Here is a 24,970-nt window from a genome sequence, read left to right as displayed (position 1 = left end):
TCTCTTCTTGGACAGATACACCCTATCCTCTTCTCTGAGTCTTTCATACTGCCACTTGCTGTTTTAGGAGTTGCTGTGTGGGTTTAATTTAATTGTCATTCTGATGCATTATAAATGACCTGTAAAGACACAGAATTCACAGCTTGCTCAGAATCATTTAAAAACACTTTTCTTCTCATATTTGGGTCTGAAAAACAGACTGTGAAATATGAATGATGCAGGTTATTTAAGGCTGTGAAGAAAATGAGGATACCAGCCCTAGGTAAAAAGAAGCTGTAGCACGTAAAGCTTTAAACAAGTGTAGAAACAGCCCGAGAAGTTTGTCTGCTGCTTCCACTGAACCTTCCTTACTGTTTTGATTTTAATCTGGGAATTTATTTTTTTTTTTAAAAATCAGATTCTAAGGGCGTTAGTTAAACTTACAGGCTAACTTAAACCTTACTGAGCTTTACCCAACCTTCCATTCGTCTAAGAAATTACTCTTTGGCGTTATCGACTCAGCGTAATTGTTTATAAAGTGAACTTCTGTATCCGTGTTTGCGTGCAGAAGTTTTGCTGTATAAGCTAATGCTTTTGGTCCTTGTGCAGCAGTACTTGATGAGCTCTGTAAGGTGGGCATAGAATAATTTTAAACCCGAACATAAGGAGGACTTAGAAATGTTCCTGTGAATACCAATGAGGTCTAATGGTAAATGGTGTGATTAACTCCCTTCATCTGAAATTTTACGTGACCTAGTTGTTGCTCTAACAGCTTCTTTCACATGCACTTATTATCAAGATGCATTATGTGCAGCCAGAGTTCCTTCTCTAGTCTGAAATATGGGAAGGGCAGGGTCTTACTTATCTTGTATTTAAAACCAACTTTTATTTTTTATAGTACTCTAATTTTCAAGGAGACATGCATTCAGTATCCTTCTGTTTGTCTTGTCTTTTATACAGTGACTGAAACGAGCTGTGACATACAGCCAAAAATGTATTAAAATTATGCCAGGTAGAGGGAAAACAAAAGCAAATGTCCAGCATAAATTTTAAGCAACCATAATCCTGCAATATTTAGCTTTCTTTAGGTCTTAGTTCAGTACATTAATTCATCAGGTTGTAAGGTGCTTAGCTGTGTAGAATTTTTTTTTTTTAAAACTTTTTAAAGAATATTTTGAAGCTTATCAGTGTGGTATTAGCTTTCTCCAGTGATTTAAGAATAACCCACTGCTGTCTTCTGTGTACAGGGTTCCTCTGATGCACTAAGGAGGTAAATTGTAATTCAATGGCAGATGCTAATTTTTAACTTGGTTTGTGCTGAGGGGTGGGAAAAAACCAAAACATAAAGCAACTGGATAGAGGAAGAGAATCAGAGTGGAAGTGATTTGTGAAATAGATGTTAATTTTTAGCGTTTTCTGAAATATTTTACTATGGTGATAGCGTAGCAGATCTTACAGGGTGGCTGGCCAGAGAACTTCTGCTTGTAGTCTCCACTTCTTTTCACACTGGACTGGAGAAAAGGAAAGGTGTATAAGCTTCTTTCATGAGTCACTGACATCTTATCTTGTTACCAAAAAGCAGTGCAGCATGTTATAGCATCTTCACAAAACTGGACAACTAGTTCTGGCCATTAATAAAAATTACACTGTTTTTATTTTCCTTCTGAAAATCTCCGTAGTTATTCTTGCAGTGACTTCTATGTGTCATCATCCTTGTAGGTGTATCATGAAGATAAAGGTAGGTGAGAGACATAAGAAGGCATTGGATTTTTTGTTCCTCATCTGTATTACACATTAACATGAAATGACATCAGAGTAATCTCACTCACCATTTCACAAACTACATTCCCAGTGGTTCTATAAAGAGTAATTCACAGGGAAAAAAAAAATAAAAATTATTTGAACTAAAATCTAACGAATAAGAGGATTGTAAATACTCCACCAAACTGTTGGGGAGAGGGGAAAATTGTAGGGATGTGATTTCATTTAAATTTTCATCCGGCTTGAAATTAATGTCTACCAAAAAAAAAAAAAAAAGGCAACTAAAGAAAGAAATGTGGTAAAATTTGATTTCAGTGCTGCTGGCAGTGCCAGTGTACTTTAGGAGCCTTCCTAAGCGTAGTAACTTGCTTAAGATAACACTGGCCTCCAATTTGTTGTTTTAACAGCCATGGTGATTATTTAAAGAAAGTAACAATGTCTAAGTAATGAAAATTGCTATGGTTCATTTTTAAAGTGACTTAGCTCTCACCGTGAGGACACTGTGATCCTCTTAAAAAGCTAACTGCTAATAATGTGCTCCTTTGATCGAGAGAAGAAAGGATCCTTTAGCTATTTTCCTTGTTTCTGCTGCTGAAGGAATGCCATTCAGAAAAACTTCCATTCCTTTCCTGAGACTGTTTTGGCATCTCTCTCTGAGAACAGTAGGCAGAGGATTATCTCTTGTTCAAGTGCCACTTTCTCTTGAATTGAACTTTGATTTTTGCACACTCGAGTATTTTCTCAGTGTGGTGCTTCATAATTGCCGAAGTGGCAAAGTTACGCTAATATTTGGTGAAGCTGAAGCAATGTTTTCAGTAACTACCTGTCCATTTAGCCTGACAGATTTTGTCTAGAGCTGCAAGGCACTATATGGAATTGGGCAACTGCTCAACGTATACTTAGTCACGTTTGTATACAGGCAGTCAAGGACGGGGGTTTAGTTCATGAGGCAGTTCACTAAGAGTAATGAAGGTTCAGGAAGGGGCACACTTCTGAAGGGATAAAAGGAAATAGATTTAGATAGTATAAAGGCTGCTGAACTTTAAATTCTAAATTTAAATTTGTTCAGTATCCTGGTGCTCTCTTCCTCCTGCCACAAAGACATCACCAACACACAGTGCTGGATCCACACGGTATTTCGGAACAGCGTCTGCCCTCGGAACAGCAGCTTTTGGTAAACTTTCTGCAACGACTGCGTACAGCTGCTTTTGCTGCGGATGCTGTCCTAGAAAAGAAGGAAGATTTTTTTTGCTTATTTTGTGTTTGTTGAGAGGGAGCTATTTTTTCACATAGCTTTTATAATTTCTCTTTGATCATCTAACAGACCTTTAAGTGCACAGCTTTAACAGTGTTTATACTGGCTTGACTTCTTATTTCAATCTCTACTATTGCTTAGACAATTTGATGGGCAAGGACCATAGTCCTCTTTAATGTCACACCTAATTCAAGCAGAAAACACTATCTAGCTTGTAGCGCAATTTTGCGGTTCTTTTTGGTTGATTGGGTTGGCTGGTTTTGCTTTTTTTCCCCAAAGTGTTTCCACAAGGCCTTCCTGTCTTGGCTTGGGCCTTATGTGGCTTTGGCTGGGTAGTGCTGTTGGCTTGTACTTTTTTTTTTTTTTTTTTTTACTAGGATCAAGTGAAAAACCTGAAAAAATTTTCAGCTGTAGTTAGATGGGCTGGATTTTTCACATAGTCTTTGATCATGGTGAATTTCTGTTCTCACTCAGATATCAAATAACTGACTGAGCAACTAGATTTTTAAGGGGAACAAGACAGGAGTTGAGAGTGCTATAATAACTGGAAAAAAAAAAATTACGTGAACTATTCAAATGATGTAGTGTTATAAAGACATACATTCGTTGAGTCACGTTGACTCCTTGAACCAGTATTGTTTAAAGTAGAGAGTGACAAAATATTGATTATAATGTGGACATTGTGTTCTAGTAGTGATGGTAATGGTTGTTTTACGTTCCCTAAAATCTTTCTAAACCTTACTTGTTTAAACTGGTCATGTTTACTTCTCTACTAAACCGTTTCATTATGCTTTTTTAAGTAGGTGCCAAATTTTTTCAAAGCAGAAAGGGTACAAGGAAGAATAATTCTAAACATCAGTGCAGATGCACACATCAATATTAATATGTAGGTATATACATACAGACACATATGTCTATTATATATCTAATAGAGTTTAAGGATCCAGCTCTACGGGCTTGTAGTTGACGTGCAACAGAACATATAAACAGTATGGTCTATATAAAGGGTGAGATCTTAGCTGCACGTAGGCCCGGGTTTTAGAAGCGTATCCTTGCTCTTAGTCTCTTGAAAAAATTTTTACAGGAAGATAACAATATTTGTGTTCCTTTTGTTCAGTGAAATCCCAAGTTTTCCTGAAAGTCAAGTCTTTTTGTGTTAAACGGAAATGGTTTTCTTAGTACAGAATCCCAAGCACCTGTGTGTAATTTCTAGGAAATTATTTTGTAGGATAGAGAAATAAAACCAAGCTACACTAAACAAACAAAAATCATATTTTATCAAGCTGACATTAGTTTTGAGCCATTTTGAAGTTTTGGACTCAAATGGGGAGCTATTCCTGTTGTTAGAAGGCAAATTAAGATAAGTACAAAATACCTTTACAAATTTTTCTACTCTTCATAAAGCCTTGCAGCAAAAATTTCTTTGAAAAAATTATATTTGGAATGGATGATCTTTAAGGTCCCTTCCAATGCAAAACATTCTGTAATTCTGATACGCGTTAGCCAATAGCTTCACCCTTTTCGCTGTGTTTGCGGAAGGTGTTGGGACAGTAAAATCAGCAAACAAACGTTTATCTGTTTGATGCTTTCCTGATGTATCCTACTGAAGGGCAGTCCTGGACAGCATAACACTGCAGGAGCCTCATCAGTTTGGAAACTGGTATTATTTAAACATCAAAGCGTGAATTGTATCTTCTTGTTTTGAGACTGAAATAAACTGCCACAACATGCTGCTGTGCTAAGAACGTAAGAATGAATTTCTCAGAATCCCAACCTCTTCGGAGGCTTGAGAAGTAGCTACCTAGCTTTAGAAAAAGTTATTAAAAAAAAAAAAAAAGGCCATAATTTGTCATTGTTATTCACGTTTGGGTTTTATTTTACCCCTGTATTTGTCCTGTTCATTTAAATGGGGTGAACACACTTCAGGGAAAGTAAACAGACATATGCATATTGAGAAATTATTGCTAAGTTTTTAGTTTTAAATACCTTCTTATTGTAAAGTATCTTTTTAATATTTAAGTAAAACCCCACATAATAGGTAGAGAAAACATGAATGTAACATGTAAAGATGTGAACATGAATGAAAGTACAGCAACATGCTAGTTGTACCTGGAGAAAAAAAAAGTGTGTGCTTCTGCTTGTTTATAAAACCTTGATAATCTCCCCCAAAATACAGAGCAGATGGATATTTTGAATGTATTTAAACTGTACCAAGTATGGAAATGTTTGTTTGTCAAGTTATGCTGGCTGTTCATCAACAGAGCAACACATCATAATTATATCAATACATATGGACTGCCCAGAGGGAAAAAAAAAATAAAATCCAAAGTCATACTAAAACCTAAAAATGGAAATAACATCCATAAGGAACTGATGATGAAGTCCCTGCAAATCACCATCCTAAAATCCCCAGCCTCTATCAGTGAAGTGGGGTCTCCCTTGCTCCAGGTATTGAATATGTCCTTGAGAGAGATCTTGAGGTTTAGATGCCACAGTCTTCCAAGAGAAAAGAGACAAATAAAACCGAAACAGTTGGTAGGTCCTAAAATACCCTGGTGGGATCGAGGCACCCTCAGCAAGTTCACCACCGACACCAAGCTGTGGGGTGTGTCCAACGGGCTGGAGGGCAGGGATGGGCCATCCAGAGGGACCTGGGCAGGCTGCAGAGGTGGGATGGACAAACCTCAGGGCGTTCAACAAGGCCAAGTGCGAGGTCCTGCCCATGGGTCGGGGCAATCACCAGTATCAGTACCGGACTGCGGAACAAATTGATTGAGGGATGGAAGAAATAGTAAGCGGGTATTTTTATATTTGTAGCACAATATGTAGAGGATCCATTCTATAAACCAGGAAGCTGAGAAAGGTAAAAATGCATTGCTGATTTGTAACATCTTTGTTTCTCAACCCTGGGAGAAGCTGACCTTGACTCAGGAATGTTTTTTCCCCCGCCATGTCTCTTTGCTGTTGTGTATTTTGATGCTTTGATGACTTCTGTTATCTTTAGCGATAGTATGGCATAGACAGGGGGAGCGATATATAAAAATCAAGTACATCATATCACGGGCAGTTTTCATGCTCCGCTAATGGTGGCAATTTAAGCCCTCATGTAAATGGATGGCTACAGATGTATTTTAAGCCCGCAGTCAAAAGCCACGTAGACTGACATAGGTACTGGGAAAAAATACAGATGTGCTCACTGGGGCAATTTATAGCATTGCTTTCGTACGGTAGTTGTCTCTTCCTTTGGGTTCTTAAGATCACTTTGAGTACAATACTGAAAGGAAAAGTGGCCTTCATCTCAAGGTCACTTTCCTATTTGATAGCAGCTGCCCTCCAAAGAGCACACAATTAGTAGTTTTATTACCTTGATTTAGTAATTTCCTTTGGTTTTCCCTACATGCTATAGATTACTTCACATGCTATGAGCTCAGTTCTCCCTTTTTTTTCCCCCCCCCCCCCCCCATTCTCTAAACTACTGCTTTCTACAACTATTTTCGTCATTGTTAAAAATCATTTATACAGCACGATAAATTACAGGCACTTTGTAACCACAGAGTAGGATACCGCCTTTGCCCCAAATAGTTTACGGTTCAGATACATCCTTGGTTTCTAGTGTTCCTTTTTTTGCTTAACACAATGGCTTGGGAATTTGAAGGCAGATTGCATTAATCTCCTGTTTTATTCTCACAATTTTTCACGATCAAGTGACATTGATCACAACTATATATGCCTCAATTTATGTGATGTAGATAACTAATCATTTATTTGCTACTTAGCATAAAGGTATCGCAAACGCGTCTGCTTACTGATAATTCCAGGCACACACTTTTGTGTATATACATTTACATCTAAAACCTGCAGGCACTGGGAAAAAAATCAAGACTTTTGTTCATTTAGCTCTTTCCCTATCCTTTTCTCTTTTTTTCTTGATAATGTAACTGGCATTTCCATTTTTTATAATGAAAACTCCCAGGAATTTTCAGGAGATATTGCCACAGTCCCCAAGTGAAAACCTGACAGCATGTTCTATAATGATGCCTTTGAAAAGGTAGTTTATTTTTTTGAGTTTGGCTCATTTGCTAGGCTCCCAACTCAAGGATATTTGATACCTGGTCTACAGTTCTGCTTCCACTAAAATGCACTTTTAAAATCTAACTGTAGTTACCATTTAGCTTAAATCGTAAAAAAAAAAAAAAAAAAGGAATTCTGATATTTGCCAGAAAAGTAGCAATCCAAAAAACAACAAAGTAGTGTTATTGAAATTTTTCTTCCTTCACCTTGAAATATAGATTTTAAAAAACAAACAAACAAACAAAAAAAGCAACAAACACCACGCTCACAATCATAAATCTAGAGAAGACTATAAACTCATTTGCCAACTTAATTTACCGTAAGCTTTTGAAATGTCCAAGTTTTGGATGCTGGATTCATCTTCCTAGTCATATATTCAGATGGAAATGTGGAGCCCAGTTATGGATTGTGAGGTTTTCTTTCAGTTATAATACTCTTGCATCCATAGCATTGATTTTCCAGGGAGAGACAGGAAAATATTTTGAATATTCACCAGTGACTAAAATATAACTAAACTATTATAAATTCATATCTATCCAAACTCTATCATTTTTTCACATACTGACATCAGAACAGAACGATCAGGGTGGGCTGACAAAATCGTGCAGCATTTTCTGTTCGAGAATAGCAGGCAATGCTTACTGTACAGTTTTCAGATCAAGTGGCTGCAGAAAATAGTTGCCATACTCCATTCAGTTCATTAAAATTCTGATACCTCTGACCCAAAGTAAAAAAAAAAGAAAAGTTTTGTCGCTTACTTCTTGTTTTGAAAAGGTATTAAAGACTAAATAATACATAATGATATTAGGGTTATGTTTAACTGTCAGAAAGACTTTAACTGTTTTTTAGAGGACTCTGTGGCTTATGATACAAATATATATATAATTATATGGAAAACATTGGCTTTTATTTGTATTCAGAGAATTTTTGTGTTGGTTTTAAACTTCCTCTCTCTATTACGTGCTCCTTTTAGGCTAGAGAAGCAAAACCTATAAAGCTCACCAAAAATAACCTGCTTGACCTCAATGTAATGAACACATCCCCCCACATTTCTTCTGAAATCTTAAATTTCGGATTTATCTGTTGTTGCTGGATGTTGTTTTGTGGTTTGTTGGTTTGTGGTTTTTTTGTTTTTTTTTTTTTTTTTTCATTTCCCACTTTACTCTCCAGGAAGTGTAGTTACAAATAAGGGGAAATTACTATACAGACCAGAAATTACTGATGGGGATGAAACGAGAGGTGACATGAAAGGGCCATAGAGTTCATGACTCAGTGAACAGCAGTCAGTTGAAAAGGCTGATAGAAATCATTATCAATAAATTCTGCTAAAATGCTCCTGTGATAAATTCTTCATTGTATTAGTTAGATCTTCGCTACCTCCCAGCTGTTGCTTTGTTCTCCTGAGGGCACTGAACAGTCTCCTCCAGCAGCTACACACTTGAAGGACTGGGTAAATAGAACCATGTGGTAATTTTTGCAATAAGAGTAAAGTGAAAACAAGTCTCCTTCCACAACCTCCATCAGGAGTGTTTGTGGGGAATGAGAAAATCGCTATGAAAAGGAGCTCCTCCACCAAAGCTACGATAACAGAGGCATCTGAAAACCTTAACAAAAATCAGTCAGCAGAGTTCTAGTTAGTCCCTCACAAACAAAACCTAATAATGTAGAGATGTAGACTGAGATGCATTTAAAATAACGCTTGAAATTGTAAAAGCAAAAATGTTTATGGGAATCTTATTCCCGTTTCTGTAATTGCTTATTTGAAATGTTACGTCAGTGACAAGAGTGCTGTAGTTAGTCAAGTTCTCATCAAAAACAAGAATTTAAAAAAAAACCTTAATATACATATAGAAAGCAGCTTTGTAAAAATCAGAGGATAAGTGTTCACACGCAATTCTCTTCTGGGTACCCAGATTTAGAAGAGCAAAGATACACGGTGCATATAGTCAGGGGTGTCAAAGATCTCACCTGGATATAGCCACGTTGCCAGCTGTGAGAGGAAACTTCTTTGTTATTAATTATTCTCCCAAAAGACTGTCTAGAATCCATCCACTGGAATGGTTATAAATACAAGTCATCTGAAAACAGAAAATAATTTCTGTTCTGTGCACTACTTAGCTATTTCCCAGGATGTTGTCATTCCTAATCTGAAGAATCATAGATTCATAGAACAGCCCAGGTTTGAAGGGACCTCAAAAGATCATCTGTATTTTCACATTTGATTCAGAATCACCCAAGCTTTATTTTGAAAGCACTGGAAAATGCTGAAGTTATTAAAAACAGGGGAAAAAAAAAAAAAAGTTTATTAATTATGGAATTGTAATCATACTAGAATTAGCGTGACAATATAACGTGGAGAAAACACAGGGGAAACAAACAGTTTGGTGTTATTACAGTAAATAATAACAGCAGATGAATGTTCCCGCATGTTTTTCTAAACTAAATTCCACCCAAAGGCTTGCCCTGTTCCTGCACTGTTTAGTTTGCTCTCTGGCGGAAACTAAAGCACAGTATTGCTGCATTGCTTCCCCCTTCCAGCAGTGGGTTGTACTGGTCAGTCCTATGGCTCAGTCCTTTGCCTGCTCCGGTTGGTGCTGGAAGCACAGGGAGCGCACAGTCGTCCCTTTGCCACGTCGTGTAACGAATGTCAACAGGATTGGATTTTGTAACGTAGAAATAGTCTTAAAAGGTGTATCTTAGGCTAAGAAAGTTTTAGCCTACATTTAACTGGGTGTTCCTGCTCGCTGACTTGCATGCTTGAATATTTATCATCGTGAAGACCTTAATTCAGAACATTTAGCTAATGCGGAGACTCACTGTACAGAGAGCATCTGAGTTTGATGCTCAGAGGGAAACAATGCAAAATATTACCACTGAGTGGCCAGACGGGTTTTATGCAATCCGACAGTGCAGTCCAGGAGTCTCTCTGCCTCCGAAGAGTTGCATTAATGAGCTCTACTCATTGAGAATTTTCTTGCTTGAAGTGCAGGTCATTATGGAAAACAAGCCTTGCTAGTTACCTCTTTGCTCTCCGTGCAACACATCCTTTGGGTACATTAACTAGAAGCAGGTTACCAATTTGTGAATGTTCTCGCAGTTTTTCTGTATCGGCGCATTGAACTTCGTATGTCAAAAAAAAAAAAAAATCAAAGTATCTTTTGAAATGCTTTAATATTGTTTATTTGCAACGCTCCCTTTGCAAAGATACCATGGTTTAGTGAGGTCTTGCTCAGTGAAAAGTGGTAAGAGTCTGTGATGCCTTTGATCAGCGTTTTGCAATTTCCTCTGTGGAGCCCAACTGAGACTAATGTAGTTCCAGAGAAAAGCGATAGTGATACTGTTACCTAAGGTTGTGGTCACAGAGGCGCTGCTCCTTTTCCTTATGTGAGTAGTTTTCTTTGAAGACAAAAGCAGCAGATGTTTGCTCTGCCACTTCCTGATGCTCTCTTTTAGTGCAACTCAAAGTATCGACAACTTTTTGTTATGGGGAGTGCTGCAGAACTGTGGAATAATCTCAGGCTGCGTCAAAACGTTGCCAGCATATCAGTGACTTGGTTATGATGAAAGGTGAAACTCTGAAGTGAATAATGATCGCTTCTTGTGACGCTGCTGGAGGATTTCCCTCCTGAGGAGAAAAGTTAATTTTCACATGGACTCAAAAGTGAGTACTTCCAGTCTATACTACCAGAAGAATCTACGTGTTGATTTGAGAGTGAGATTATATTCCCAGAATAGTGTGCAATTTGTTTGGTTTTGTTTCAGTGTTGATACATGTGCATTTGCTGTTAGAAATACTTTGCATTTTGTTGCTGGGAAAGAAGTATCCAACTGGTGCAAGCCATAAAACCCTTAGAAAAACAGAAAAATACATAGATTCGGAGCATTTCAGAACACAAATATTTAGTATATAGGCTGGAGAGTGTCCGAGGTAAGCATGGCATCTCTAACGTACAGTCAGTTTAATAACTGAAAGAATGGGCAGTAAGGAGACAACACGGTATTTTGTTTTCAGACAAAAGAGAGTTGTATGAGAAGTGAACTTTGTAATTGTGAGAATGCATGGTCAGAGAACCCAGCTTCGCTTCGCTGAAGGAATTTCTGACAGAACCAGCAGGCAGTGGGGCACGCTGAAGTAGGCACAGTTTGATTTGCTTATTGGCTAGATTATTGGAATGTCAGGGGCTGTGCAAGTGGGTATAGAGTCAGAGAACTGTTTTGCAATGCTTGATACATGCAGGCAAAAGTATTCCAAAGTTGATCTTTTTCAATAAGCTACATGCTCCCCAAATTTTTAAGACCAGGAAAAATAATTGTTCCAACTATGGGGATGTTGGAAGGGGTATAGTGACGTAGTTATCATCTGCTAGCACTGGGCGGGAAGCAGTGCAGAAATCTGTTGTCCCAGTGTGATCCTTGGAGCGATGTTGAGTGCATTTACCTGCAGTATGGATTTACAGCTTCCTAACTATGCGGTATTATTGTAAATACAAGAACTTCTCAGGTAGTTGAGTGTTGCATTTAACTTTCTTTTAGAAACACCCATTCCTCAAAAAAAAAAAAAGTGTGCTGTTTAAAGAAATTCTGTATCTAGAGATGAGCCCTTGTACTTTTAAGTATTCAGTGTGAACAGACCATGGATAACTGCATGCAGGTCCTTTCACAGATATGTTATACTCTGAGATGACAGGAAGACATTCCCTCTACCAGACTCCCAACAGGCATTCTTCATCTCATTTTTGTCTCGTGACATTCCCTGGGTTCCCTCACATAGTTTGGCCTGATGGGCAGAAGTTTCCTAATATACTTGGATATCAGAACCATTTGGGACTACATTGCACATACTAAGAAGACACTGATGCAGCCTTAACTATTGTCTTACTGTTGATTTGCCATTAATACACAGATGGTTCCAGTAAATGTCAAGGGTTTCTGGAAGAACATGGTCTGAGACCTATTAGAGGGGAATGTTCAGTGAGTCTCAAGGTAGAAGCCAAAAGAAAGAAAAGGCTGTGGAGAATATATGCAGACATAAAGATAATGGAGAGAGGCCTACAAGACACGAAATGAAAGGCAGGCAAAGATGTCTAAAGTGTTTTTGTGGTCTGGAAGGCAGCCAAAGAAGCATTGATTTACTAAAGAGCAGCATCACCCCTTCCTTTTCTTGATGTGATGGTGCCATTAGACCTCCTCAAACAGGCCCTGATTTCCTTGAGAATGAGGAATGGGAATTTCAAACAAATTCCAAATTTCTTCCTTCACCAAAGGAAGATTCTGAAGCCAGTTATTTCCCACACCCGTGTCGCTGCCAGACCATCGCTTTGGCTGTGTAGCTGATTGGAGAATTTGGTATGGGAGGTACCTGCTGGGGATTGCACGTATGAGTTCCCTGATTATTAAACGTAGTGCCTACTTGTGTAAAAAGTACCCTAGCAGTTGTGCAGGTGGGTTTTTGCACTCTTCAGTCATGATGTGGTAAACAAAAAAGAGCTTTAATGAGACTTTAATGAGGTAATCTGGAAATCCTGAGTCACCAGGTAAAAAATTACAGATTCACCTGTTTTGTTGAGTCAGCTCGGTGCCGTTCCTGCAGACTGGTAATATACTGGGAGTGACTAGCACCTCTGTAGCATAATTTAATTTCTGTCTCTATCTGAATTCTCTGTCTTTTCTTTTCAAAGTTCGCTCTCTGAATGTCCATGTATTTTAGTTTTGTACTTTTCCATTTTCCCCCCCTCCCTATAGCGCCTCCCCCCTACATCTAATCATCACTTTACGTGCCTGGAGATGGGCAATATCTTCACCAGGACGTTGTTGTAGAGGCCTTTCTGATATTGGGAGGGACGGTGGAGATCCTGGGCAGCCTAATGGCAGGGCTACTCCAGGTGCTCTTCCTGAGAAGACAAGATCTCAGGTGGCGGAGGAGCAGAATTTGGCCTTAGCCCGGTGGCTGTTGTCACGGCGCTGCCGACAGCAGCGGGAGGGCTGTTGGCAGCCTCAGAGGAGGCGGCGTGCGCTCAGCACAGGCTGTCCTGGAGATAGCCATGTCCCTCGCCATATCAAAGCAATGGTCTCGCTAACCCTCTGCCACGAAGCTGTTCTCACCTTGTTATAAAACAAGCGTGACAAGGAGACTGAGCATGAATTTGTTTTGTCAGGTATATAATCAGAAATAACAACTGATAAGTTCTATATGATGGCTTTGCTGAAAGGTGGGCTGTTTCATGATTTACTGAACTATTATAAGTGATAAAACTGATCCATTTGTTATCATCCGGTGCATAAAGACTTCAGGATTTAAGGAGCCTGCACTAAATAACAAAGCAATTTATAAACTCGTAAACTGAAAATTACAGGGAAGTAGTCCTTAAGTCATTGGTAATAGCAACCTTTTATCATATTAGTTATGATTATAAAATATTAACCCTTACTCCTTTTTTTTAAAAAAAAAAATCACTTTAGGAAAGTTGCAATTAATTAAAAATAAAGAATTCATTAACTTTGTATTAATGTACTGTTCAAGCGAGGCAACTTTTTTTTTTTATTTATCTGGGTGTTATTCTCTGTCCTGCTCACCCTCCCTACCCCCCCAAGGTCCCTGCTGTAAGTGATGTGAACTGATTTCTGCTTCTGCTAGCAGAAGTGTGTTGGATGATGTTAGCTGAGGAGCAGAATTAGCTGTCTGTACTACTGGGTAAATGATCTTTATCCAAAGCAAATTTGAGTGTCATATCTTGAAAAGAGACCCTTCCTTGTGTCTCAGCGAACAGATAATAGTTAGCAATAGTCGGTTTCAGATTAGCCAGTCCTAACTGTAATTGTGTCCCACTGGGAAAGTGGAAATACCCTGTACCAGATTTTAAAAAATGTATTATGATTATAAGTTTGTAAGTCCTCTGTGTTCTCTTGAATCAAAGATTTGATGGGCAGTCGAAAGATGATGTTGACTAGAGCTAAGCAAACATTTGCCTGGAGGTAATTTTTCCGGTGAAATTAGTTTCTTTTTTCTGCTCAAGAGTATACCGAGCTATTTAATTAATTCATTTAATTTTGTTCAACCGATATAAGTTCTCCAGAAACGGACAAATAGAGAGCTACTTGTTAGCAGTACTCAGTATTTGATATCCAGCTTGCTTTGTTCAAGTTGTGAATGATTTCATGCTGAACCAGATTGGTTTCTTTTTCTTTATCTGCATAAGCATCATCTCGAAAATCAAGATGAAGATTTGCAAAAACACCTGGGCATTATCTAAGAGAAGAAAATTGAGGAAACACACTAATATTTCAGGAAATTTAGTTAAAATAACGTTTTCTAATACCCATTAAATTTTGATCCCACTGTCCTTGTGTTAATTCTCTGGGAAAGGATTTTGTAAGCCTTTATTTTTCTTTCACAGATCTTTAATCTAAATAAAGTCAAGTCCATCATCATCCCAGAGTGACATCCGCGCCAGTCAGCACTGAAGCTGGAGCCCAGTTATGACGGCTTAAAACCAGAAAAGACTATGTGAGGTTTTCCTTGTCAGAATTATTGGCTGAGTTCTCCCTAAAAGCAGTGGAGAAGCAGCACCGATATTACACCTGTCAGTGAAATTATAGGCAAGGGATTGAGCTGTTACCAATCAAACTGATCGCTAATAATTTGGCTTAATTATAGTCTGTTAGTTACCCTGAGAGTCTTCTCAGGGTAGAACGTTTGAATATTAGGAGAAATAAGCACATAATCACATCTAATAAACAAATAATCATTACAGAAATGGCACAAATGAAGTGTGCATACCAGGCAAAGGGTCAGTCCCCCTCACATATTTTTCCCGTCACCTTGCTATGCTAAGAAAAGGGAAAGTAAATTTTGTATTCCTGGTTCTCTGGGAAACTATGAACTGTGTAAATCCCATCCATGTGTCATGGAGTCTGAGAGGAAGCTCCCATCTATCTCCATCCTGCTTGTCACTCCTTGGACTATTCACTGAACGCAATTCATCAGCCAGCCAGAAGTCCTGACTCAAAGATTTAAATTGTGGTGATGTCTAATGACCAAATTGTTGGGTTATTTCTCCCCAGGTTTTCCTGGGACTATATCCTGACCTTGCTATACAGCAAATGAACACAGAAACTAATTTCTTGCATCAAAAGCAGCAGAAGTGCTAAAGTAATAGAAATTAATTGAAAATTGGAAAAAAAAATATTAAGAGAGTAGTTTATAAAACAATTGAGTTATACCTAAAGTTACGTTTCAGTTGCTTTTCCACAGTTATGCTGAATTCTAAAAATCAAAAGCCAAAAAAACCCAGCAACAACGACAACCACCCCCATAAAACTGCAGTGAATTAAGAGCAGATTAAGGGCTTGTTTTGCTGCGATACCTCCTTATCATTTGCAGTTTTTCATTTAATAAATGGCCATGATAGATGAGGCTGCAAGGTGTGGAAATTAAGCACAAACACAAATATTTCTGGTTCTCTAAATGTTTCAAATTATTTTTGGTACTCTGTATAAGTTATGGGAGGTTTCAGTGTTGTTGCAGCTCATGTATCATCTGCCGGGTTGTTACCTTTTCTTGGTGGAGAAGTCTAATTGGAAAAAAAAAAAAAAAAACAAAACAAAACACCCCAACCAGTTAATCACCAGTAATGTCAGCATTATCATTACCATCACTTTCTGTCCCTCCTTTATTAAGCATTTTTTTAAGAATAGCAATAAACACCCCTGCCCCTCCCCATTTTAAATTCTAAAGCAGTTGAAATCCTGTATTTGTCAACAAAAGTTTTGTCTTTGCAATCTGTCACTCAAATCTAGTCGTTCGATATCCCATATGTTTATACAGCATCTAGCGAAATAGGGATTGTGCCGTTTAGCACCGAGATTACTTTAATATTCTTGCAGTTCCTAAGGATTTTACATACCCTGCAAGATGAGAAACTTAGTCTGCATTTTCTTATCTTACAATGCAGTAAGCAGCAATATCGATGCTATTTCCAGTCTTCTGTGTCATTAATAAATATGCCAAGATCTGTCCATAAATTATGCCTCTTTAATAAGGTAATGGAAGTCCTAGGATCTAGAACTTGGTTTTTAAATTTGAGTTGTTTAGGTGCCAGTAAGAATGTGCTGATCGTATATACAACTAATCTTGATTAATTATGATTACACAGTTTATTATTTCATTTTTGCTATTATCAACTCTTTTTATCTACCCTTACTATTTTACCAACCCCTTGTGATTCCATAAGCAAAATATTTGATATTCTGATTGATGATAAAAGTTAAGGCTGTACTACGAGCTGGCACACACGTGCCATGCTCCGAAGCTAAAATACCTGTCAGTGCCCCTATAGAAGAGCCTCATGTGAACATCTTTGGTAGCATCAGAGTAAACGGGCCATCGTTTCGCAGCGAATAGCATATACTCATATTTGGAAGACAGTTTCTGATTGCCTGTTCTTTAAAAGAACAGCAGGATTCTTATCGATTTCAGTAGCCTTTGACCCAAACTCAATGACAAGCCTTTGTTGAAATGGTCATGGCCAGTACTTTCTACTTGCTTTTGTTGACGCTGCTTGCCAATCCAGAACATGTAAGAACTAACCTCGGCAAACAGGGTTTGGTTTATTCTTTAGTCATAGATGGAAAAACCAAAGTAATATACCTGTTTTCAATCTTTTAATCTGGATTTTTCTACCTGTGCACAAACTAGAGATGATCTAATGAACAAAGTATTTAATAATAGCTGTATAAAAATAAAACACTTCAAATGAATCGTTTTCTGTAGCAGCGTTAGAAATTGTTCCACTTGTTTGACAGAATAAGATATGAAGAATTGATTGAGTAACCAATTTAATAATGAAGAGAATTTACAATACAGAAAGATTAGTTGAGAGCCTTGGGACACAATTCGGTGAAGTTTTATATGCTGCCGATGCTCAAAAACAGGGAAATTTTGATATTCAAGTGATTTATAGGCAATAGCTGTGCACAGTCTTTTATCATATTAATAAAATCTTTAACCAGTCTTTGAAAATTCTAAAGCCTCGTGTGTTCAGTTCAGGTGCACAGATCAGAAAGAACGGCTGGCTGGCAGATGTGCAGATACATTATCAGAAAATGTATTTCCAGCTTAACCAGTATAATCTAATTCATTCTAATGTGATACTTCAAGTTTATTATAGTTTAATTGAATACAGAAGAGCACAGTGCGCTATACAGTAGACAGAATGAGGTGCAAGTGTACAGTTTAAAGGTGACCGGGTTAGGCCTGTTGAGTTGCTGAATGTTGGTGGTTAAATTGTCAGAGATTTCAAAAACTGAAACCGTAAACCAAAGGCTGTTCTTTTCCTCTTGAAGATTACCTTTGTGAAGTAAGCGGCTTTACTTTATAAAGTTGCACTAAACTTAACGGAATATTTTATTGTCCTTGACCATTGCCTGTTGGATCAGGCCCAGAGGAGGCCACGGAGATGCTGGGGGGGTTGGAGCCCCCCCTGTGAGGACAGGCTGGGAGAGTTGGGGGGTTCAGCTGGAGGAGAGAAGGCTCCGGGGAGACCTTAGAGCGGCCCCCCAGGGCTGAAAGGGGCTGCGGGAACGGGGGGAGGGACTCTTGATCAGGAGTTGTAGGGGTAGGATGAGGGGTACCAGTTTTAAACTGAAGGAGAGAAGATTTAGATGAGATCTAAGGAAGAAATTCTCCCCTGTGAGGGGGGTGAGGCCCTGGCACAGGCTGCCCAGAGCAGCTGTGGCTGCCCCCTCCCTGGAAGGGTTCCAGGCCAGGTTGGACGGGGCTTTGGGCAACCTGGGCTGGTGGAAGGTGGCCCTGCACAGGGCAGGGGGGTTGGAAATGGATGATCTTTAAGGTCCTTCCAACCCAAACCATTTCTATGAATCTATGAAAAGTTTCCACTTTAGTAATTGATATATTAAACCTTTTACTTCTGCTTCTATGAGAACAGGCAACAACCTTTTAACTGACCATAGTACTGAGTGGATCAAACTTCACTACCTCTCTCTGTGTATGTGTATGTTTACCTGTATAAACTTCTCTATATGCATTTTAGAATTGTCACGTGAATTCATTGTTTCATTTTTCTATGTTAAATCGGCTTTGAAATGTTAGTGGTGTAGCAGTTCTTTTTATTTTTAATTCACCCTAGCGGCAGGAGTCTTTAAGACTCTCCTGATTACCGTTTGTTTAACAGTATGGATTTTAGTTTGCTCCCCCCAATCCTGCTTTGCTATTACGTCTCCTTGTTATAGGCTGTTTCAGCAGGTGCCTATCCATTTGCCACCTGCCCTGGTGCAGTGAATGATTATGCGATTTAGTTAATGCATTTTAATTATTTAGGTGACATTTTACCTTGTATGGTTAGGCTGAATATGTAAATTGACTGGAGTCTTTTAGTTAAAAAGGACAATTTTTTGTCTGAAGAAGTGCACAGTCTGTGATCAAAGATAATGAATAAGTAATCAAACATGAAAATAAGACAAAAGTTCTGTTTAATCTCATTCCCGTGGCCATTTTTATACCTCTTCCTCTTATTCTTTCATTGTTTTATAATCATTATGTATATACTTTAGTAGTTGATGCACTTAGACTGCGGTTGTAGCTTGCTACATCAATACCCAAAGCATATTATGGTAACGGTGTGATATGCTGCCAGTTCACAAGGTCAGGGATGGTTTTCAAGACCAATAATACAGCCCAAAAAGTGGCCAAGGCTTGTCTCCTTTACATTGTAAAATTGTTTCTCACCTGAGGATGCTGTTGATCAGTTTACTAAATTTATTATGCATTACAATGAGACAGCTTAAATGAGTTAAAAACACTTCCTTGTAGCAGATGATAAAAGTCTAAGCTGCAATCAAAAAACCTCGAGTCCCTTGCATCCTCATTCATTTGCATAAAGTACCTTCAACTTAACGAAAAAGACCAACAAACTCAGTTCTCTTTCTTAGCCTTTGTTAAAGATACAAATCCCAACTTTTTCTAATTTTGATTTAGAAAAAAAGGGAGCATGGCCAGAAAAAAAAAAAAATCCTACCAAAAATAAATTAAAAGAGCACAAACGCTTCTGCTATCGTCTGATTTACTGTTTGTATTTCCCTGTTCCTCACATTGGCAGTTATCTCCCAGCAGTACTAACAGCAGCAGCAATAACACCATGAAGTCAGTAGATGGCTGTAGAAAAGTATGTTGAACACTCTTATGTTAGCGTAATAAGATTGGGAAAGGCCTTGACCTGACTGGATGCGGCTTTTATCTGAAGTACATTTAAAGAGATAAAGGAGAAGCAGGGTGCAGTACATGTTCCTTTCTTTTCTGTATGAGCTTTGCTTTGAGTTTAAAAATTTCTCAAATACAGGATTTGTGAACTGGGTCCTTTAGGAAGGAGAGGTAATGGCTTGAGTGCTACTGGAGTCACCTGCTATTCTCTGATTTTTTTTTTTTATTTTTTTTTTTTCCCCTCAAGACGTCTTAAAAATCCTCCTATAAATTCCTACAGAGGGGGCGTCTGTAAATCCCATAATAACAATCAGGAAGTGGCATATTCCCATTTATTTATTTATTATTACTATTTTTTTTCTTTTTTTTTTTTCTGCTTTCTCTCCAATGTAGTTGGCTGCCTTTAGTGCACGGACCTGCTCATTAAATAGATACACCAAGAATTGTTACCTAAGCAAGCTTGACAGTAAAGAAAGGACAGACTGAGTTAGGGAGAAAAAGGGAAGAAAAAAGACAGCCTGAAGCAAGTCACTCCACACGCAGAAAGAGCCACTGAACGAATGCTATTCTCATAAACAAACCAAAAAAAAAAAAAAAAAAAAAACCTTGTATAAGAAAAGAAGAGAACTGTGAGGACTTGACAGAAAAAGGCAAGATTTTTCTACCCACTGTTTTCAGTTTTCCTTCCAGACATACTTGGTGAAGTAAGGAGACTTCTGTTTGCTGACAGAGCCCTTGATTTCTTTCAAGATGATGATGTATTTGTGGGTAGGTAGTGTCTCTCTCCATGTCAATCTTTTATTAATAAATTGACTTTGGGACTGTAGATTTTAGCCTGTAGTTACAGCATGTTTTCTAATATGTAAAGGTGTGGATACTGCAGGATAGCTTAGCGTAGCTAGTGTACAATACATGTGCTTGCGTTTCCAGTGGGAGTTTAAACAAACCGGTTCATTAACGTTAAGCTGCAATTTATTTTCGGGGTTTGCAGGATGTGGCATAGCGCGATGCTTTCTTTTCATTGCCTTAGAAAACGCTACAGTTCTCTCGGTAAGATTCACCGTGTGCTTCAGTCATAAAACGAATACTGCATCACTTGTGGCTGTGAAGAATTTGCTTTCTTTGTGAGAAATGAAACAATCTTAATGCGATTAAAACTTCCAGTTTGCGTTACTTGACCTAGTTGGGTTTTGATATTAGTTGTCACAGTCTATCTTATCTTTTGAAGTTTCTGGCAATTGACAACCGCAGATTAGAAAATAGATTAAATATACTTATTCCTCTGATTTTTATATTCAGCATTGTTCAGCTTCCTTGCTGCAAAATCTGCTCACCTTAAAAATAATGTTGTGCCGTGACGTGTATATTGTGAATAGTTAAGCTATTAACCTGTTAATTCATCCAGGTTAGATAGGAAACATTTTTTTTTTTTAAACCCATATCCCCCCCCCTGCCCCCCCCCCAACCCCAAAACTACAAATAAATCAGTGAAGGAATATGCATACTTAAAACTAATTTCTGTGTTCCTATTTAAAGCCTATAGATCTTCTGAGTAAATATTTTTAAATCGTTTGACGATCTGATTGTTTATTTAATTTAAAGGTATGTAAAAAATAGACAGGCTTGCAGCTAATCTGGGCCACCTCTGCAAAAGAGGCTGCACAGGAGCGACATTTAAGTCTCAGAGATATTATCAGTAAATCACTACTGCTCTTCTAAATTGCTTGTAGTTCATGCTGCAAATCTCCCGTTATGGTTCCTTCTAATTTCTGTTGACCCTCCAACGGGTTGTAGTAACTTTTCTCATCTGTGCAAAAGGCACCGTATGCAGACTTCTAAGTTTCTTATTTCAGTTCTCTGACCTGTGCTATCATTTCAGGAGCTCACCAATCACTGAGCCTTATGATTTTGTCTTTTTTTTTTTTTTTCCCTTCTCTATGTTCTGTAGTACAAGTCACTTTAATTTTCACAAGCAAGTATCCGCTCATGTAACAGCGACCCTGATTGTTGATTGTTTTTAACCCTTCCCGTGGTTCTTTATTGAAGCTGTGGTTTTGCTCATGCAAGGATTAATTTCGTTCTATTTTTAGGTCTATAAATCAGATCAGTTAACTGCAGTAGTCTATTTTTCATTCAACACTCCTGCATTCTGCTGTTGTCATTAACGTTATTCAAAAAGAGATCCACAGTAAATACCCAAGTACAAACCCTTTTTTCTGACTTGCACTATTAACTGATAGGACACGTAATATTCTATTTCTTTATGGTAATAACTCAAAAGGTTTAAAAGCTGGGGGCTCTTCCCTCCCCTAAGCCTATGAGTCTTTGCTAATTGGAAAAAATAATGAAATACATTTTCTTACAGGTAACTATGCAGATTTTCTCTTGTCTTTAGTGTGTTGCATTTTATATTATTTATGAACTTTTCAAGTTATTCCTTTTAGAGCTAGGTATATTCTTCAAGCAAAAAACAGAGCGATAAGCAGTTTCTGATTGTACCACTTCCTGATTTTCAAAGCTTCCAGTAAATAATATTTGACATTTAAAAATTTATTCCTTTCATTGTTATTTTGTCCTTTTTACTACATTTCATGTCTCCTTTTGGGTTTTGGTTTGTTGTTGGTTTTTTTTTAACTATTATTAGAATTCATTAAAGAGGAGAATACCTGCCTCTTTTGGCACTACTACACCTAGCTATTAAACATTCTTCCCATTTTTAATTTAATTTTCCTCGTCTAAATGATTCGAATGAAGTCTCAAAATCAGGTTAGTAGGAAGAAGCAGAGAATGAACTTTTTACTGTAGCAGAACATTATTCCTTTCTTTTGTTCTGGAAATAAAGATGAGTTGTATTCACAGAAAACTTATTTCTGAAATTGTGTGATTTTTAAACTGTACATTAAGTGCATGTGCCCGTGTACTGCATGTACAAGATGCAGTATGTAAACAAGAGGCTTTTAACATATGCAGGTGCAATGTATAAACGCACAGCAGCATTTGAAAGCTTTATCCTGGCTCCACATCAATATTTTATATAATTATATAAACGCTCCTCAGCGATATTATTAAAATTTAAAGTAGCTAACTTGTGTGATAAGGTAGTCTTCCCTTTTTTTTAAAAGGTGTAAAATAAATATCTTCCCTGTCACTGATAGAGATTTGTTCATATTATTCACTCCTTTATGTGGCAGTGCTTACCTGTTGTTTCATTCCATGCGTAACATAGAAATATTTTGCAACATTTACAAAGCAGAAGGAAAACTGCCGTCTTACTAACTAGTATCCTGTGACATTTTTTCTTTGTTTTTTTTTTTTTTCTTTAAATTCTACTGCTGCTCATGTCAAGTTCCTATTATGGCAAGCAAACTGTGAACGTGTTCAGCTAACTAAAAACATCCTGCATGAATGCAGTGTACAGCCAGTTATTCCGTCTGTTGGATGGAACAGTCTTGATTAGTTGTTTTTAAATAGTTATTTCAAGATTTCAGAACGTAAAGAAAGATTTTGAGGAATGTTAACCCTGTCAAAGGCAATCCCTATTTGTTGACAGCCCAAGCAATTTAACGATGCTTATACTCTCCTCCTCCCTTAGAAACAGGAGAACTTTTTTGGGTTGGTACTGTTATGTACAGACACCTGTGCCTTAGGAATCGCCGTTCATCAATAGCCGATTTCATGTTGACCAGTAAACTTAGAGGACTTTCAAATATTACTGATTTAGGGACTACACCTACATCCTGAAGTCAAAAGGATCTATATCCTCGCTAACTTTAAAGGGTATGGACCCTTTTACGTCCTGGTCCTGCTACACCTATATGCCTTTCTCTCCAATGCACGATTGTTGCCGCAATGATGCAATGTATTGCCCATCACTGCAGATTATCGTTCACGTTTTATAGTGCAAGTCACCTCCCAAAAGATGTTCCGATTTTTGCCAGAATATAACAAGTGAAATTTTTTTTTTTAATTATTTTTTTTTTTTTCAGTTAAAGGGCTGTAAAGTTGCTCAACTCCGCTTACCTTGGAAATAGAAGCATAACTCTCAGTGGGTGGGATGAATGTTGATGATTGGAAGCTGAGACTGCTCAGAATCTTTCATGGAATCCACACTTTTCTAAACCTTCCCTTTCTATATAGTATTCCTCTTATTCTTTTTCATATTTTGAATAAGAAGCATAGTTTGCCTGCTTGAAGGCACAAGCAACTGTTTGTTTCCCAAGCAGACAGTTCTGTGATCACTTGTTTTCCCCTTGGTAGTTCCGAGTGGACTATTCTGAGTTCCCATAGACCTCACGTTCAACTTAGATATTTTGAGTCAGAAGATAAGAGTTTGAAGTTACTGCATCTCATTAAAAGCCATATCCAATTAAATATTGTTGTATGAGAAATGGGGACAAAATAATTGGCAAATGCATTTTAAAATATACAAATGACTGTGTTGCCGTCTTTTGTTTTGTGCTGTGAAAATGCTGAACTAAAATTACCTCAATATACCATAATATAACTTTATCAGTTTTATAAATAAACATCTAATTAAGGTCTACTTAGTCAGAGATGTACTTCATTCCTGTCAGTCTGCTGTTCTTTTTAATAATAGGGAATGAGTTTTCAGAAATTCTGTATTTATTTAGCAGAGATTTTCAGTAGCAGCTTTAGAATAAGACTTGATTGAATAAGGCAGAAAGCATGTCAGCGAATGAAATTTGTTTTTGCCCAAAACTAGAGTAAGCAGATACAGAGAAACAAATTGAAAAAATTTATATGCGATAGCAACGTAATTTCTTCTGGCAACAGAACATTGTTTTGACAACTCTGAAGAATAAAGCTTTTGGGTCCAATAGACACAACTCTGTGTTGGACTTGCCTACATTAGCAAAACAGACCTTAGATGAACATTCAGGGAGAAGAGCCAGAGGAACGGGGAATAATAGAAAAACTGTATCAGAAATTTAATCTAGATAAATATTTAGGAGTTTAAACTACTTTATGGCAGCATTTCTGGTGCTTCCATCAGTAAGTTTCTCCTGTTTAGAGACGTCTTCATACACATACAGGAGTTTGTGTCAGCTCACAGATTTAAAGCCAGATGCTATTTCAGTCAGCTGAACAGAAGTCTTACTGGTACTTACGCGCTACCAGATAGATGCAGGTGTGGAGTATTCCTTTCTCCTGACTTAAGGAAGTGTGTAATTTCAAACCCAGCCTGTGTTCTTTGTGTATTAAGTGCTACAGGACGAGTTTGTAGGTGAAGCAGGACAAAAGCTTTTTATCTAAAGGAAATGAGAACCCTACACAGATGCGGAGATTACTAAAAAGACAAAATTAAGAAACAGTATCTTGGGATTTTTAAAATTGGATTAAGGAGCTAGACTATCCTTTGGGCCATACGATTCTTGTCTTTTTTTTTTTTTTTGTGTAACTCTACTATGTATTGTGCAGCACTGACACTGTGCATTAAGCAAGGTAATTCTCTCTTAGATGAGGGCTTCTCAGTACCATCACAGACTAAGACAAAAGTGCACTACTCACTGTGTTGGAAGAGCTACAGACAGTTGTGATACAAGACGAATTCAATTGAAAGACTAAATGAGTGTGTTGAAAACATCATCAGTGGAACACTTGAGCAGTATAGATGTTGTTGCACAGAAGTACTGAGTAATCAAAATATTTAGATCCTTTTAGTGAAGAAA

The 24,970-nt window shown here is 37.8% G+C and overlaps 1 protein-coding gene across 25 annotated transcripts in view; it reads left to right on the top strand.

Annotated features, from left to right (window-relative positions):
* Window positions 1–24,970, top strand: part of RBFOX1 (RNA binding fox-1 homolog 1) — a 957,841-nt gene that overhangs the window by 554,175 nt on the left and 378,696 nt on the right. Inside the window, exon 1 of one of the 25 annotated variants that reach the window (XM_074918987.1) lies at window positions 19,762–20,048. The exons of the other annotated variants lie outside the window; for them this stretch is intronic. Coding sequence (XP_074775088.1) covers window positions 20,031–20,048 — 18 coding nt within the window. The 5' untranslated portion in view covers window positions 19,762–20,030. Of the gene's footprint in view, window positions 1–19,761; window positions 20,049–24,970 lie in introns of those variants that run through there. 25 annotated transcript variants of the gene reach the window in all.

This window comes from Athene noctua, chromosome 15, assembly GCF_965140245.1.
Source record: "Athene noctua chromosome 15, bAthNoc1.hap1.1, whole genome shotgun sequence".
Classification (NCBI taxonomy): Eukaryota; Metazoa; Chordata; class Aves; order Strigiformes; family Strigidae; genus Athene; species Athene noctua.
This window is presented reverse-complemented; position numbering and strand designations above follow the sequence as displayed.